General features: G+C 45.4%; 1 protein-coding gene across 1 annotated transcript in view; it reads right to left on the bottom strand.

Annotated features, from left to right (window-relative positions):
• Window positions 1-19,232, bottom strand: part of GCH1 (GTP cyclohydrolase 1) — a 52,193-nt gene that overhangs the window by 11,011 nt on the left and 21,950 nt on the right. The window contains exon 3 of the mRNA XM_038756765.1: window positions 6,001-6,110. Within this exon, the coding sequence (XP_038612693.1) occupies window positions 6,001-6,110 (110 nt within the window). The remainder of the gene's footprint in view (window positions 1-6,000; window positions 6,111-19,232) is intronic.

Genomic DNA, 19,232 nt, shown 5'->3' with positions numbered 1-19,232 from the left:
AATCATATTTATTGAGCGCTTACTGTGTGCAGAGCACTGTACTAGGCGCTTGGGAAGTCCAAGTTGGCAACATCTAGAGACAGTCCCTACCCAACAGTGGTCTCACGGTCTAAAAGGGGGAGACAGAGAACAAAACCAAACATACTAACAAAATAAAATAAATAGAATAGATATGTACAAGTAAAATAAATAAATAGAGTAATAAATCTGTACCAACATATATACAGGTGCTGTGGGGAAGGGAAGGAGGTAAGGTGGGGGGATGGAGAGGGGATATGTGTATATGTTTGTACATATTTATAACTCTAATTTATTTTACTTGTACATATCTATTCTATTTATTTTATTTTGTTAATAGGTTTGGTTTTGTGGTCTGTCTCCCCCTTCTAGACCGTGAGCCCGCTGTTGGGTAGGGACCGTCTCTACGTGCTGCCAACTTGGACTTCCCAAGCGCTTGGTACAGTGCTCTGCACACAGTAAGCGCTCAATAAATACGATTGATTGATTGATCGATCGCTCTCCGGCACCTTTCCAGGCCTGAGCCCCCGTGGCCGGATTCTTGAGCAGCGCGAGAAGTCAGGTCTGGAGATCGTTAATGTTTAAAGGCCGACGGGGCGTATTTACAGGGTAAAGTCCTCCCGATATTGAAGATGGAAGAGGGAAAATCCCCGTGAACTTTGTCACGCTCGGCCGCCTTCACCTAGAGGGTGAATGAATGTGAATGAAGGTGGGTGAAGGGTGAATGAATGAATGAAACTTTTAGACTGTGAGCCCACTGTTGGGTAGGGACTGTCTCTATATGTTGCCAACTTGGACTTCCCAAGCGCTTAGTACAGTGCTCTGCACACAGTAAGCGCTCAATAAATACGATTGATTGATTGATTGGAGGGGTGAGCCCCCCTGAGGCCCGCAAAACCCCCTCCGCCATCTCCACGTGGCCTGGCGACCAGAGAAGCAGCGTGGCTCGGTGGAAAGAGCCCGGGCTTTGGAGTCAGAGGTCGTGGGTTCAAATCCCCGCTCCGCCACTTGTCAGCTGGGTGACTTTGGGCAAGCCACTTCACTTCTCTGGGCCTCAGTTGCCTCATCTGGAGAATGGGGATGAAGACTGGGAGCCTGATGCTGAGTGCTCAGCATCAGTGCTTTGCACATAGTAAGCCCTTTTCATTCATTCATTCATTCATTCAATCGTATTTATTGAGCGCTTACTGTGTGCAGAGCACTGTACCAAGCGCTTGGGAAGTACAGGTTGGCAACATAAGCGCTTAATAAATGCCATCATTATTTCCCTCCCCCCATCCCCCCCGCCTTACCTCCTTCCCCTCCCCACAGCACCTGGATATATGTATATATTTTTGTACAGATTTATTACTCTATTTATTGATTTATTTTATTTTGTGAATATGTTTTGTTTTGTTCTCTGTCTCCCCCTTCTAGATTGTAAGCCCGCTGTTGGGTAGGGACCATCTCTACATGTTGCCGACTTGTACTTCCCAAGCGCTTAGTCCAGTGCTCTGCACACAGTAAGCGCTCAATAAATACAATTGAATGAATGAATGGCGTGCCATCCTCCTTCTCCTCCCTGCCCTTCCCCTCCCCACAGCACCTGTATATAAGTATATATGTTTGCACGGATTTATTACTGTATTTATTTTACTTGTACATATTTATTTTATTTATCTTGTTAATATGTTTTGTTTTGTTGTCTGTCTCCCCCTTCTAGACTGTGAGCCCACTGTTGGGTAGGAACCATCTCTAGATTTTACCGACCTGTACTTCCCAAGCGCTTAGTCCAGTGCTCTGCACACGGTAAGTGCTCAATAAATACGATTGAATGAATGAACCCGGGTGCCCCCAAGGCACGACGGACGGTAGGAGGTGGTTCCTGGGTTCTCATCCCGGCTCCGCCACTTGCCTGCTGGGGGGCTTTGGGAAAATCACTTCTATGTATATATGTTTGTACGTATTTATTACTCTATTTATTTTATTTGTACATATTTACTCTATTTATTTTGTGAATACGTTTTGTTTTGTTGTCTGTCTCCCCCTTCTAGACTGTGAGCACGCTGTCGGCTAGGGCCCATCTCTAGATGTTGCCGACTTGGACTTCCCGAGCGCTTAGTCCAGTGCTCTGCACACAGTAAGCACTCAATAAATACGACTGAATAAATAATAAATACAAACGAATTAATGAATCTCTTCCAAGAAGCCTTCCCTGACTGTGCCCTCCTCTCTTCATCTCCCACTCCCTTCTGCGCTGCTCTGACTTGCTCCTTTATTCATCGTCCCTCCCATCCCCACGGCACCTAGGTATAGATCGGCCGTTTACTTATCTATTTATGTTATATTTATATTTTATTTATGTTAATGTGTCCCCCTCAAAACTGTAAGCTCATTGTGGGCAGGAATGTGTCCGTTTGTTCTTATTATTGTACTCTCCCAACGGCTTAGTACAGTGTTCTGCACATACTAAGCGCTCAATAAACGCGATTGAATGAATGAATCAGATTTTTTGAGTGCTTACTGTGTCCAGAGCATTCATTCATTCATTCAATCATATTTATTGAGCGCTTACTGTGTGCAGGGCACTGTACTAAGCGCTTGGGAAGTACAAGTTGCCAACATATAGAGACGGTCCCTACCCAACAACGGGCTCACAGTCTAGAAGGGGGAAGACAGACAACAAAACGTTGTCAGGTGTCAAGTCATCAGAATAAATAGAGGTAAAGCTAGATGCACATCATTGACAAAATAAATAGAATAGTAAATATGTACAAGTAAAATAAATAGAGTAATAAATCTGTACAAACAGAGCACTGTACTAAGCGCTTCAGAGAAGACAACACGACAATATAACAGAAACATTCCCCGCCCACAGTGAGCTAGAGGGGGAGACAGACATTAATATGAACATATTACAGATATAGACATAATAATAATAATGATGATGGTATTCGTTGAGCGCTTACTATGTGCCAAGCGCTTTTTGCTGTGGGGCCAGGGGGGTATAAGCTTAGAACAGTGCAGCGCTTAGAACAGTGCTTTGCACATAGTAAGCACTTAACAAATGCCATTATTATAATAATAATTATTATTATTATAGGGACTATGCCCAACCTGATTAGACTGTAAGCTCCCAGTGGGCAGGGAACGTGTCTGCTAATTCTCCATTCATTCAGTCGTATTTTTTGAGCGCTGTCAATCAATCAATCAATCAATCGTATTTATTGAGCGCTTACTGTGTGCAGAGCCCTGTACTAATCAATCAATCAATCAATCAATCGTATTTATTGAGCACTTACTATGTGCAGAGCACTGTACTAAGCGCTTGGGAAGTACAAATTGGCAACACATAGAGACAGTCCCTACCCAACAGTGGGCTCACAGTCTAAAAGGGGGAGACAGAGAACAGAACCAAACATACCAACAAAATAAAATAAGTAGGATAGAAATGTACAAGTAAAATAAATAAATAAATAAATAGAGTAATAAATATGTACAACCATATATACATATATACAGGTGCTGTGGGGAAGGGAAGGAGGTAAGATGGGGGGGATGGAGAGGGGGACGAGGGGGAGAGGAAAGAAGGGGCTCAGTCTGGGAAGGCCTCCTGGAGGAGGTGAGCTCTCAGCAGGGCCTTGAAGGGAGGAAGAGAGCTAGCTTGGCGGATGGGCAGAGGGATTGGGGGCATTCCAGGCCCGGGGGATGACGTGGGCCGGGGGTCGATGGCGGGACAGGCGAGAGCGAGGTACGGTGAGGAGATTAGTGGTGGAGGAGCGGAGGGTGCGGGCTGGGCAGTAGAAGGAGAGAAGGGAGGTGAGGTAGGAGGGGGCGAGGGGATGGATGGACAGCCTTGAAGCCCAGGGTGAGGAGTTTCTGCTTGATGCGCAGATTGATCGGTAGCCATTGGAGGTTTTTGAGGAGGGGAGTAATATGTCCAGAGCGTTTCTGGACAAAGATAATCCGGGCAGCAGCATGAAGTATGGATTGAAGTGGAGAGAGACACGAGGATGGGAGATCAGAGAGAAGGCTAGTGCAGTAGTCCAGACGGGATAGGATGAGAGCTTGAATTAGCAGGGTAGCGGTTTGGATGGAGAGGAAAGGGCGGATCTTGGCAATGTTGCGGAGCTGAGACCGGCAGGTTTTGGTGACGGCTTGGATGTGAGGGGTGAATGAGAGAGCGGGGTCGAGGATGACACCAAGGTTGCGGGCTTGTGAGACGGGAAGGATGGTAGTGCCGTCAACAGAGATGGGAAAGTCAGGGAGAGGGCAGGGTTTGGGAGGGAAGACAAGGAGCTCAGTCTTCGACATGTTGAGCTTTAGGTGGCGGGCGGACATCCAGATGGAGATGTCCTGAAGGCAGGAGGAGATGCGAGCCTGGAGGGAGGGGGAGAGAGCAGGGGCAGAGATGGAGATCTGGGTGTCATCAGCGTAGAGATGATAGTTGAAGCCGTGGGAGCGAATGAGGTCACCAAGGGAGTGAGTGTATATTGAGAACAGAAGGGGACCAAGCACTGAACCTTGGGGAACCCCCACCGTAAGAGGATGGGAGGGGGAGGAGGAGCCTGCAAAAGAGACTGAGAAAGAACGACCGGAGAGATAAGAGGAGAACCAGGAGAGGACGGAGTCTGTGAAGCCAAGGTCAGATAGCGTGTGGAGGAGAAGGGGGTGGTCCACAGTGTCAAAGGCAGCTGAGAGGTCGAGGAGGATTAGGACAGAGTAGGAGCCGTTGGATTTGGCAAGCAGGAGGTCATTGGTGACCTTTGAGAGCGCAGTTTCCGTGGAATGAAGGGGACGGAAGCCAGACTGGAGGGGGTCGAGGAGAGAGTTGTTGTTGAGGAATTCTAGGCAGCGCGTGTAGACAACTCGTTCAAGGACTTTGGAAAGGAATGGTAGGAGGGATATGGGACGATAACTAGAAGGTGAGGTGGGGTCAAGAGAGGGAAGCGCTTGGGAAGTCCAAGTTGGCAACAGATAGAGACGGTCCCTACTCAACAGTTGCCAACTTGGACTTCCCAAGCGCTTAGTACAGTGTTCTGCACACAGCAAGCGCTCAATAAATTGAATGAATGAATGAATGGGCTCACAGTCTAGCTTAGTGTGTGCAAAGCGCTGTACAACACTGTAGTGTAAAAATACAATTCTCCTGTGCTCTCCCAAGCACTTAAAAACAGTTCTCTGCGCATAGGAAGGGATCAATAAACGCCATTGATTGATCTATATTCATTCAATCATATTTATTGAGCGTTTATTGGGTGCAGGGCACTGTACTAAGCGCTTGGAAAGTACAGTTTAGCAAGAAACAGGGACAATCTCTACCCAACAACGGGCTCACGGTCTACAACTCTCCTCCTCCCCATCCCTCCTCCTTCCCCTCCCTGTATATATGTTTGTACAGATTGTACAGATATATATATACATATATGTTTGTACAGATTTATTACTCTATTTATTTGACTTGTACATATTTCCTATTCTATTTTGTTAACGAGGCGCATTTAGCTTTAATTCTAATTATTCTGACGACTTGACACCGGTACACGGGTTTTGTTTCGTCGTCTGTCTCCCCCTTCCAGACCGTGAGCCCGTTGTTGGGTAGGGACCGTCACTTAAGTTCTCCGTGCCTCAGTTCCCTCCTCTGTAAAATGGGGGTGAAGACTGTGAGCCCCCCCGTGGGACAACCTGGTCACCTTCTAACCTCCCCAGCGCTTAGAACAGTGCTTGGCACATAGTAAGCGCTTAATTATTATTATTATTACTATAGGCCGCCAACTTGTACTTCCCAAGAGCTTAGTCCAGTGCTCTGCCCACAGTAAGCGCTCAGTAAATACGACTGAATGAATGAATACAATGGGGTTTTGCAGCCACCCCGACGCTTAGTACAGTGCCCGGCCTAAACGAAGCGCTTAATAAATGCCATCCAAAGCTCTAAAGAGCGTGCGGAGTCCCAGGCCCGACTGAAGAAGCCGCCCGCCGCCCCGGAGAAGAAGTTGACGTTACCTTTCCGATGAACGGCACCAAGTGGTGCTCACACATGGAGAACATGTCTATGTCCTTGACGATCACCATCTCGTCGTGATCCTCGTCGAATATGGCATCGTTCAGGACATCTGCAACAAAACGTTCATTCGGCCCTACTTACTGAGCGCTTATAGCGAGCGGAGCACTGGGCTGAGCACTTGGAAAGTACAATTCAGCAACACAGAGAGACAATCCCTGCCCACACCGAGCCGTCAGCCTTGCTCTGCCCCTTGACAATAATAATAATAATAATAATGGTCTTCTTCAGCGCTTACTGTATGCCAAGCACTGTACTAAGCGCCGAAGTGGATCCAAGCCAATAGGGTTGGACGCAGTCCCTGTCCCATGTGGGGCTCACAGTCTCAATCCCCATTTTACTGACAAGGGAACTGAGGGACAGAGAATAATCATAGTAATAATGATGGTATTTGTTAAGCGCTTATTGTGTGGCAGGCACTGTACTAAGCGCCGGGGTGGATATAAGAAAATCAGGTTGGACGCAGTCCCTGTCCCACGTGGAGCTCACAGTCTCAATCCCCATTTTACTGATGAGGGAACTGAGGGACAGAGAATAATCATAGTAATAATGATGGTATTTGTTAAGCGCTTATTGTGTGGCAGGCACTGTACTAAGCGCTGGGGTGGATACAAGAAAATCAGGTTGGACGCAGTCCCTGTCCCACGTGGAGCTCACAGTCTCAATCCCCATTTTACTGACAAGGGAACTGAGGGACAGAGAATAATCATAGTAATAATGATGATATTTGTTAAGCACTTATTGTGTGGCAGGCACTGTACTAAGCGCTGGGGTGGATACAAGAAAATCAGGTTGGACGCAGTCCCTGTCCCTCGTGGCGCTCGCAGTTTCAATCCCCATTTTACAGATGAGGGAACTGTGTCTCTGAGAAGTGGTTTGCCCAAGGCCACACAGCAGACCATTCATTCATTCAATCAGATTTATTGAGCGCTTACTGTGTGCAGAGCACTGTACTAAGCGCTTGGGAAGGACAAGTCGGGAACATATAGAGACGGTCCCTACCCAACAACGGGCTCACAGTCTAGAAGGGGGAGACAGACAACAAAACAAAACACATGGACAGGGGTCAAAATTGTCAGAACAAATAGAATTAAAGCTAGATCCACATCATTAACAAAATAAATTCTCCATCCCCCCATCTTACCTCCTTCCCTTCCCCACAGCACCTGTATATATGTATATATGTTTGTACAGATTTATTACTCTATTTATTTTACCTGTACATATCTATTCTATTTATTTTATTTTGTTAGTACGTTTGGTTTTGTTCTCCGTCTCCCCCTTTTTAGACTGTGAGCCCACTGTTGGGTAGGGACCATCTCTAGATGTTGCCAACTTGGACTTCCCAAGCGCTTAGTCCAGTGCTCTGCACACAGTAAGTGCTCAATAAATATGATTGATTGATTGATAGTACAGTGCTCTGCACACAGTAAATGCTCAATAAATATGATTGATTGATTGATTAGTGCCGTCAACAGTGATGGGAAAGTCAGGGAGAGGGCAGGGTTTGGGAGGGAAGACAAGGAGTTCAGTCTTGAAGCCGAGAGTGAGGAGTTTTTGCTTCCTTGCTTGATCAAAGACGACTTCTTATATATACACGGTTTTTATGTACTCAGAAGGCGGCAACAATAAACCGCTTCTGTATTTTTACCAAGAAATCTTTACGGGAGAAAGAGCCCTGCGAATGGAAGGCGACTCGGCGGCATTTAAGAAGGAAGGTAGAAACAGCCACCCGAGTAGTAATTGGTTTTCCCTGGAACAAATTGCCTTCGCCGCCGACTCTGCCTGTGACTCCGGGAGTCTAATTAAAAACAAGATTCATCAGCCCTTTGGGTTGAGGGGGTGTTATCAAGTAAGTAAGTGCTCAAAAAACCTCAGGTTACCTCAAAGAGCTGCACTGGAGAAGAAATGAGGCCTGGCGGTTAGAGCCCGGGTGTCCGAAGGACCTGGGTTCTAATTCACGCTCCGCCACTTGCCTGCTGGGTGACCTTGGGCAACTCACTTCACTATTCTCACCTTGTAATCTCCCCAGTGCTTAATATAGATATATATATTAACTATATATATAACATAGTAAGCGCTTAATAAATGCCATTATTATTATTATTATTATTATTATTATTATTCTAGACTGTGAGCCCGCATATATATTAACTATATATATAACATAGTAAGCGCTTAATAAATGCCATTATTATTATTATTATTATTATTATTATTATTCTAGACTGTGAGCCCGCATATATATATATTAACTATATATATAACATAGTAAGCGCTTAATAAATGCTATTATTATTATTATTATTCTAGACTGTGAGCCCGCATATATATATTAACTATATATATAACATAGTAAGCGCTTAATAAATGCTATTATAATTATTATTATTATTATTATTATTCTAGACTGTGATCCTGCTGTTGGGTAGGGACCGTCTCTATATGTTGCCAACTTGTACTTCCCAAGCGCTTAGTACAGTGCTCTGCACACAGTAAGCGCTCAATTCAATAAATTCAATTCAATTCAAGCGCTCGTATTCAATAAATACGATTGAATGAATGGATGAATGAATTCTGGGCCTCAGTTACCTCATCTGTAAACGGGATTAAGACTGTGAACGCCGTGTGGGACATATATGTAAGTTGCCGACTTGTACTTCCCAAGCGCTTAGTTCAGTGCTCTGCACACAGTAAGCGCTCAATAAATACGACCGACTGAATGAATGAATGACAAGGACTGTTTCCAACTTGATTAGTTTGGATAATAACGATGGCATTTGTTAAGCGCTCACTATGTGCAAAGCACTGTTCTAAGCGCTGGGGGGGATACAAGGTGATCAGGTTGTCCCACAGGGAGCTCACAGTCTTAATCCCCATTTTCCAGATGAGGGAACTGAGGACCAGAGAAGTTAAGTGACTTGCCCAAGGTCACACAGCCAACATGTGGTGGAGTTGGGATTCGAACCCATGATCCCTGACTCCAAAGCCCATGCTCTTTCCACTGAGCCAAGCTGCTTCTCTGCAACATGATGATGATTATCTTCTAGACTGTGAGCCCGCTGTTGGGTAGGGACCGTCTCTAGATGTTGCCAACTTGGACTTCCCAAGCGCTTAGTACAGTGCTCTGCACATAGTAAGCGCTCAATAAATACGATTGATTGATTATCATCCTCATTTTTATCATGATTCTCATCATCGTTCTTCGACCCGCCCGGCAACCCGTGGTCCAGCGCGAAATTCATTTCAGAAAATTCATTTCAGAAAAATAAATACGACTGATTGATTGATTGATTGATCTTCTAGACTGTGAGCCCGCTGTTGGGTAGGGACCGTCTCTAGATGTTGCCAACTTGGACTTCCCAAGCGCTTAGTCCAGTGCTCTGCACACAGTAAGCGCTCAATAAATACGGTTGATTGATTATCATCATCATTTTCATCATGATTATCATCATCGTTCTTCAACCCGCCCGGCAACCCGTGGTCCGGCGCGAAATTCATTTCAGAAAAATCCCAGCCGACGTTCTCCTTCGAGTTTGACCGTGAGCCCGCCGTCGGGTAGGGCCCGTCTCTAGACGTTGCCAACTTGGACTTCCCAAGCGCTTAGTACAGTGCTCTGCACACAGTAAGCGCTCAATAAATACGACTGAATGAATGAATGAGCATCCAGGAGTGAAGTCACGCCCGCCGTGTTGACTTTTTATCTTCTTTACACCCGCGTCTATCTGCTCACCACCATCTGCGGCTTATAAAGACGGAATCCGACGGCGGATGGTTTTAATTTCCTGCGTGCTATCAGCAGGGAGCAGGTAACCCTGGAAACGGGGATTTGCCTTTCTGGTTTTCGGTTGTTCCTCTTTTTCATCCACAAGGCCGGTCGCCACCGACGGAGGCCGAGCAGAGATCGCCCGGCACATTCGTCGGGTTAAAAGTCGGCCTAGAATCGCTCGACGCACACGTCGGCCGTCGCTTTTCCCCTGTGGCACTACAAATTTAATAATAATAATAATAATAATGGCATTTATTAAGCGCTGGGGAGGTTATAAGGTGATCAGGTTGTCCCACGGGGGGCTCACCGTTTTCATCCCCATTTTACAGCTGAGGGAACTGAGGCCCAGAGAAGTGAAGTGACTCGCCCAAAGTCACACAGCTGACAGCTGGCGGAGCCGGGATTTGAACCCATGACCTCTGACTCCAAAGCCCGGGCTCTTTCCACTGAGCCACGACATCCTTTAAATAAATGAACTACAATAAATAAATAAACAATACAATAATACAATACAATACAATAAATAAATAAATGAACTACAGCACATCCTGCTGGCTCTTATTATTAGAGAAGCAGCGTGGCTCCGTGGAAAGAGCCCGGGTTTTGGAGTCAGAGGTCATGGGTTCAAATCCCGGCTCCGCCAATTGTCAGCTGGGTGACTTTGGGCAAATCACTTCACTTCTCTGGGCCTCAGTTCCCTCATCTGGAAAATGGGGATGAAGACTGTGAGCCCCCCCGTGGGACAACCTGATCACCTTGTAACCTCCCCAAGCACTTAGAACAGTGCTTTGCACATAGTAAGTGCTTAATAAATGCCATCATTATTATTATTATTACTAATAATTGTTATTATTATTAGCTCTCTAAGGGTGCGCTTGCCCTTAGGGAAGGCAGTAAAACCAGCCAGTGTACTGAGTTCCCCAACTGAATAGTTTCACTAAGCACCTCTCGTCGCTCCAGTTTCAATTTACCATCCCTCTCTTGGGGAGCTTCTCATCATAGATCGATCAATCAATCAATCAATAATCATATTTATTGAGCACTGTACTAAGCGCTTGGGAAGCCCAAGTTGGCAACATCTAGAGACGGTCCCTACCCAACAGTGGGCTCACAGTCTAGAAGAGTAGATGAGCGCTTACTGTGTGCAGAGCACTGTACTAAGCGCCTGGGATAATCCGATCCAACCGTGTTGGCAGATGCGTTCCCTTCCCACCACGGGTTTACCTGCCATCAATGTATATATGTTTGTACGTATTTATTACTCTTTTATTTGTACATACTTATTACTCTATTTATTTATTTTACTTGTACATATTTATTCTATTTATTTATTCTATTCTGTATATATGTATATATGTACATATTTATTACTCTATTTTACTTGTACATATTTATTCTATTTATGTATTTATTCTATTCTGTATAAATGTATATATGTACATATTTATTACTCTATTTATTTTACTTGTACATATTTATTCTATTTATTTATTCTATTCTGTATATATGTATATATGTACATATTTATTACTCTGTTTTACTTGTACATATTTATTCTATTTATTTATTTATTCTATTCTGTATATATGTACATATTTATTACTCTATTTATGTATTTATTTTACTTGTACATATTTATTCTATTTATTTATTTATTCTATTCTGTATATATGTACATATTTATTACTCTATTTTACTTGTACATATCTATTCTATTTATTTATTCTATTCTTATATATGTATATATGTTTGTACATATTTATTACTCTATTTTACTTGTACGTACCTATTCTATTTATTTTATTTTGTTAATATGTTTGGTTTTGTTCTCTCCCCCTTCTAGACTGTGAGCCCGCTGTTGGGTAGGGACCATCTCTATATGTTGCCAACTTGGACTTCCCAAGCGCTTAGTACAGTGCTCTGCACACAGTAAATGCTCAATAAATATGATTGATTGATTGATTTTATTTTGTTAATATGTTCTGTCTTGTTGTCCGTCTCCGCCTTCTAGACTGTGAGCCCGCTGTTGGGTAGGGGCCGTCTCTAGATGCTGCCGACTTGGACTCCCCAAGCGCTTAGTACAGTGCTCTGCACACAGTAAGCGCTCAATAAATACGATCGAATGAATGAATGAATGGAAAGAGCCCGGGCTGGGGAGTCGGAGGACGTGGGTTCTAATCCCGGCTCCGCCACTTGTCTGGTGTGTGACCTTGGGCGAGTCACTTCACTTCTCTGGGCCTCAGTTCCCTCATCTGTCAAATGGGGATGAAGACTGTGAGCCCCACGGGGGACAACCTGAAGACCTTGTATCTCCCCCAGCGCCTACAACAGTGCTTGGCATATAGTAAGCGCTTAACAAATACCATCATTATTACTATTATTCAACTTCCAGAGCTTCATGGAGGACTCCCAAATCCACCAACCCTGTTATATTGGACTCTCCCAAGCACTTAGTACATGGCAAGTGCTCAACAAATACCGTTATTATTATTATTATTATTATTCAACTACCAGAGCTTTGTGGATGACCCCCAAATCTACCAACTCTGTTGTATTGGACTCTCCCAAGCACTTAGTACATAGCAAGCGCTCAATAAATACCATCATTATTATTATTCAACTACCAGAGCTTTGTGGAGGACTCCCAAATCCACCAACTCCGTTGTATTGGACTCTCCCAAGCACTTAGTACATAGCAAGCGCTCAACAAATACCATTATTATTATTATTATTCAACTACAAGAGCTTTGTGGATGACCCCCAAATCTACCAACTCTGTTGTATTGGACTCTCCCAAGCACTTAGTACATAGCAAGTGCTCAACAAATACCATCATCATCATTATTATTATTATTATTCAACTACCAGAGCTTTGTGGAGGACTCCCAAATCCACCAACTCTGTTGTATTGGACTCTACCAAGCACTTAGTACATAGTAAGTGCTCAACAAATACCATCATTACTGTTATTATTATTCAACTACCAGAGCTTTGTGGAGGACTCCTAAATCTACCAACTCTGTTGTAGTGGACTCTCCCAAGCACTTAGTACAAGTAAGCGCTCAACAAATACCATCATTATCATTATTATTATTATTATTATCATTATTATTATTATTATTCAACTACAAGAGCTTCAAGGAGGACTCCCAAATCCACCAACTCTGTTGTATTGGACTCTCCCAAGCACTTAGTAGAAGTAAGCGCTCAACAAATACCATCATTATCATTATTATTATCATTATTCAACTACCAGAGCTTTGTGGAGGACCCCCAAATCTACCAACTCTGTTGTATTGGACTCTCCCAAGCACTTGGTACATAGTAAGCGCTCCACAGATACCATCATCATCATTATTATTATTACTATTCAACTACCAGAGCTTTGTGGAGGACTCCCAAATCTGATGTACTGGACTCTCCCAAACACTTAGTACATAGTAAGCACTCAACAAATACCATCATCATCATCATTATTATTATTATTATTCAACTACCAGAGCTTTGTGGAGGACTCCCAAATCCACCAACTCTGTTGTACTGGACTCTCCCAAGCACTTAGTACAGAGTAAGCGCTCAACCATTACCATTATTATCATTATTCATTCATTCATTCAATCGTATTTATTGAGTGCTTACTGTGCGCAGAGCACTGGACTAAGCGCTTATTATTATTCAACTACCAGAGCTTCAGGGAGGCCTCCCAAATCTACCAACTCTCGTATTGGACTCCCCCAAGCACTTAGTACATAGTAAGTGCTCAACAAATATCATCATTATCATTATTATTATTATTATTCAACTACCAGAGCTTCATGGAGGACTCCCAAATCTACCAACTCTCGTATCGGACTCTCCCAAGCAGTTAGTAATAATAATAATAATAATAATGGTATTTGTTAAGCGCTTACTATGTGCAAAGCACTGTTCTACATAGTAAGCGCTCAACAAATACTATCATTATTATTATTTGTATTCAACTACCAGAGCTTCGTGGAGGACTCCCAAAATCTACCAATTCCGTTGAACTGGACTCTCCCAAGCACTTAGTACATAAGAAGTACTAAGTACACATACATTAATACTTGCTTAGTACAGTGCTATGCACGCAGTAAGCGCTCAATAAATACGATTGATTGATTAATACTTGAGAAGCAGCTTGGCTCAGTGGAAAGAGCCCGGTCTTAAGCGTCAGAGGTAGTGGGTTCTAATCCTGGCTCTGCCACTTGTCTTTTGTGTGACTTGGGGCAAGTCATTTCACTCCTCTGTGCCTCAGTGCCTGAGAAGCAGCGTGGCTCAGTGGAAAGAGCCCGGGCTTTGGAGTCAGAGGTCATGGGTTCAAATCCCGGCTCCGCCAACTGTCAGCTGTGTGACTTTGGGCAAGTCACTTCACTGGGCCTCAGTTCCCTCATCTGTAAAATGGGGATTAAAACTGTGAGCCCCCCCGGGGGACAACTTGATCACCTTGTCACCTCCCCAGTGCTTAGAACAGTGCTTTGCACATAGTAAGCGCTTAATAAATGCCGTTATTATTATTATCATGATTTATTATTATTATTATCTAGTAAGCGCTTAACAAATGCAGTTGATGATGATATAGATCTAGAAATAAATCCACCAGTCCAGCCCCGACTTCTCTCCTTCTCCGCGAGGCCCCATCCACACCTCAAGCTCAACATGCGCTTAGTACAGTGCTCCACTCACGGAAAGCGCTCAGTAAATACAATTCAACGTGTCCAAATCCGAACTCTACCTCTCTCCACCTAAACCCTCTCCTCTACCAAACTCTCCCCCCGACTGTGGAGCACCCTGTCATCCTCCCCGTCTCTCACAAGGCCGGGACCTTGGTGTGATTCTCGCCTCCTTCCCTCTTTCCACCCCAAAATCCCGTCAGTTCTACTCAGCGTGGTTTAGCGGAAAGAGCCCGGGCTTGGGAGCCCGAGGTCTTGGGTTCTAATCCCGGCTCCGCCACTTGTCAGCTGGGTGACTTTGGGCAAGTCGCTTCACTTCTCTGGGCCTCAGTTCCCTCCTCTGGAAAACGGGGATGAAGACTGTGAGCCCCCCCCCCCCGTGGGACAACCTGATCACCCTGTAACCTTCCCAGCACTTAGAACAGTGCTTTGCACATAGTAAGCGCTTAATAAATGCCATTATTATTATTATTAATGATGTTAGAAGCAGGAAGAACAGCATGCTGTGATCAAAGTGACACTTCCCTCCCCACTGCCCATCCGGCTTCCCATCTACCAAGCCCTTCTAAAACAAAACAAATCACACCTCCCCCGGGAGGCCTTCCCTGACTAATCTCTCGTCTCATTCATTCATTCAATCGTATTTATTGAGCGCCCTACGGAGAGCTCACCTCCTCCAGGAGGCCTTCCCAGACTGAGCCCCCTCCTTCCTCTCCCCCTCGCCTTACCTCCTTCCCCTCCCCACAGCACCTGTATATATGTATATATGTTTGTACGGATTTATTACTCTACTTATTTTATTTGTACACATTTGTTCTATTTATTTTATTTCGTGAATATGTTCTGTCTTGTTGTCTGCCTCCCCCTTCTAGACTGTGAGCCCGCTGTTGGGTAGGGACCGTCTCTAGATGTTGCCAACTTGGACTTCCCAAGTGCTTAGTCCAGTGCTCTGCACACAGTAAGCGCTCAATACGACTGAACGAAGGAATGAATGAATATTATGTGCAGGGCACTGTACTAAGCCTTCTCCCGCTCCCCATTTGAGTCAGGCTTAAGCGTTTCGGCCTCTCCTGCTCCCACCCCAAGCCCGTCCTGACCTTGGCCTTAGTCCTGGCCAGAGTTCGACCTATTTCGCTGAGCGGTCAGCTCCTGTCTGTGACGTCGGTAGGTAATTTGGTGACCTTTGTGACGGTTTGGCGCCAGGTGTCCGGGCCCAGAGATCTCTGTGTCCTCCGGCAGAGAGATCCGGGCCGGTCTTCTCAGCCGGGGAGGGCAGGCGGCCCGTGGACTAAAGAAGACCAGGCCATCAAACCCGTGGAAATGCTACCAATCAATCAATCGATCAATCAATCGTATTTATTGAGCACTTACTGTGTGCAGAGCACTGGACTAAGCGCTTGGGAAGTACAAGTCGGCAACACACAGAGACAGTCTCTACCCAACAGCGGGCTCACAGTCTTTGTCAGCAAGTCACTTCACTTCTCTGCGCCTCAGTTCCCTCATCTGTAAAAAGGGGATGAAGACTGTGAGCTCCACATGGGACAACCTGATCACCTTGTATCCTCCCCAGCGCTCAGAACAGTGCTTTGCACATAGTAAGTGCTTAACAAATACCATCATTATTATTATTAGGGATCGGTCACCCGGCTGACAAGTGGCGGTCTTTTAGACTGTGAGCCCACTGTTGGGTGGGGACCGTCTCTATATGTTGCCAACTTGGACTTCCCAAGCGCTTAGTCCAGTGCTCTGCACACAGTAAGCGCTCAATAAATACGATTGATGATGATGATCATCATTATTATTATTATTATTATTAGTGAACGGTCACCCGGCTGACAAGTGGCGGTCTTTTTGTCTTTTAGACTGTGAGCCCACTGTTGGGTAGGGACCGTCTCTATATGTTGCCAACTTGGACTTCCCAAGCGCTTAGTCCAGTGCTCTGCACACAGTAAGCGCTCAATAAATACGATTGATGATGATGATCATCATTATTATTATTATTAGTGATCAGTCACCCGGCTGACAAGTGGCGGTCTTTTAGTCCTTTAGACTGTGAGCCCACTCACAGAGACGGTAGGGACCGTCTCTATATGTTGCCAACTTGGACTTCCCAAGCGCTTAGTCCAGTGCTCTGCACACAGGAAGCGCTCAATAAATACGACTGATTGAAGTGGCGGAGCCGGAATTGGAACAGAAGGCCCTGGCCCTACCCACTAGGCCACGCCGCTTCCCAACTTCTGAATCCAGAAAGGGCATCGCCAGATTTTCCTCAACGGAGGGAACCGGAGTCGGTTTCCTGCCAGCGCGGACGAGGGAGCGTGAAGCTGACGAAGGCCACCATTTGCATTTAGCGGCAGGCCAGGCCCGAATCATCTTTGATGTCGAGTGGCCCTTTCTGACCTCGTTGGAGATTATTTGAAAATGAATAATGGAGGGGGTGGGTTTTATACCCCGCCAAGAAAGGAGCAGGTGCAGCTTCCCCGAGAGGCCTCGGAAAGCAAACTACCCTTAGATCAACGGCCTTCTTTGAGGAAGCTTTTGAATCATTTCCTGTTTGAACGTGCCTCTGTACTCCGCTCTCTGTGAGCACTGAGACCTACTTACTGACACATTCTGCTATTTAAGCCCTTATAATAATAACAAGAATAATAATAATAATGGCATTTATTAAGCGCTTACTATGTGCAAAGCACTGTTCTAAGCGCTGGGGAGGTTACAAGGTGATCAGGTTGTCCCACGGGGGGCTCACAGTCTTCATCCCCATTTTCCAGATGAGGGAACTGAGGCCCAGAGAAGTGACTTGCCCAAAGTCACTCAGCTGACAATTGGCAGAGCCGGGATTTGAACCCATGACCTCTGACTCCGAAGCCCGGGCTCTTTTCCACTGAGCCACGCTGCTTCTCGTGCCTCCTTATGCCTCCACCTGGCAGTTGTTCCGGCCTCCTCTTCAAAATTCACCTTGTGTCTTGAGTAATTAATAATAATTATGGCATTTGTTAACAATAATAATAATGATGATGATGGTATTTGTTAAGCGCTTACTATGTGCCAAGCTCTGTTAGAAGCGCTGGGGGGGGATACAAGGCGATCAAGGTTGTCCCACGTGAGGCTCACGGTCTTCATCCCCATTTTCCAGGTGAGGAAACTGAGGCCCAGAGAAGTGAAGTGACTTGCCCGAAGTCACCCAGCTGACGTGGCGGAGCCAGAATTAGAACCCGTGACCTCTGACTCCCAAGCCCGGGCTCTTTCCATTGAGCCACGCTGCTTCTCTACCATTCAAATAATGGTATTTGTTAAACACTTACTATGTCGTATTCTCCCGAGCGCTGATATTAATAATAACAACAATAATAATAACTTTGGTATTTCTCCCCAGCGCTTAGAACAGTGCTTTGCACATAGTAAGTGCTTAATGCTATTATTATTATTATTATCATTATTATTAGAGAAGCAGCGTGGCTCAGTGGAAAGAGCACGGGCTTTGGAGTCAGAGGTCATGGGTTCGAATCCCGACTCGGCCACATGTCTGCTGTGTGACCTTGGGCAAGTCACTTAACTTCTCTGAGCCTCGGTTACCTCATCTGTAAAATGGGGATTAAGACTGTGAGACCCACGTGGGCCAACCTGATCACTTTGTATCCCCCCAAGCGCTTAGAACAGTGCTTTGCACATAGTAAACGCTTAACAAATGCCAACATTATTATTATTATTATTATTTACTACGTTCCCAGCACTGTTCCAAGCGCTGGGGGAGGTTACAAGGTGATCAGGTTGTCCTACGTGGGGCTCACAGTCTTCATCCCCATTTTCCAGATGAGGTCACTGAGGCCCCGAGGAGTGATTTGCCCAAGGTCATCCAGCAGACGAGTGGCGGAGCCGGGATTAGTACTCTCCCAATCGCTTAGTACGGCACTCCGCATCCGGGAAGCGCTCAATAAATAGGATCGACTGACTAGGGTGATGTCGCGTCCAGAGTGGGCGTTCACAAGCTGCCATCGACTCAGTGGCAACTCATCTCTCAAAGCCTCAACGGTGGGGACAACTCACGGTAATAACAGTAGTAATAATCATAATAATAGTATTTGTTAAGCGCTTACTATTGATTGATTGATTGATTGATTGATTACTATGTGCCAAGAACTGTTTCTAAGCGCTGGGGGAGATACAAGGTCATCAGGTTGTCCCCGGTGGGGCTCACAGACTTCATCCCCATTTGACAGATGAGGGGACCGAGGCCCAGAGAAGTGACTTGTCCAAGGTCACCCGGCTGAGGAGGGAGAGCCATGGATTTGAAAGCAAAGGTTCATGCAGAAGCCCCCAGCTGTGGATGCGGAATCTTTGGAAGATTGGACGTCATGGAAAGAGGGACCTCGTTGCCATGGGAGCAGCCTGCCCGGAATTTGCCCTCCAGATGAGCATTCCCAGCTAGCCTGGACACCTGGGCTCATGAATCCCCCCATAACTGAGTCCGGGAGAGAGGATTTGTAGAACCCCCCCACTAGACTGAGTGCTTCTGTGTGCGGAGCGCCGTAAGAATAATAATCATCATAATAAAAATATGGTACTTAAGTGCTTACTATGTGCAGAGCACTGTAATAATAAGTACGGTGTTAAGTGCTTACTATGTGCAGAGCACCGTAATAATAATCATTATGGTGCTAAGTGCTTACTATGTGCAGAGTACCGTAATAACAATAATAATAATTACGGTGCT

Source organism: Tachyglossus aculeatus, chromosome 14 (genome assembly GCF_015852505.1).
Source record: "Tachyglossus aculeatus isolate mTacAcu1 chromosome 14, mTacAcu1.pri, whole genome shotgun sequence".
NCBI classification, from domain to species: domain Eukaryota; kingdom Metazoa; phylum Chordata; class Mammalia; order Monotremata; family Tachyglossidae; genus Tachyglossus; species Tachyglossus aculeatus.
The sequence above is the reverse complement of the archived record's forward strand: the minus strand, read 5'-3'. Positions and strand labels throughout refer to the sequence as shown.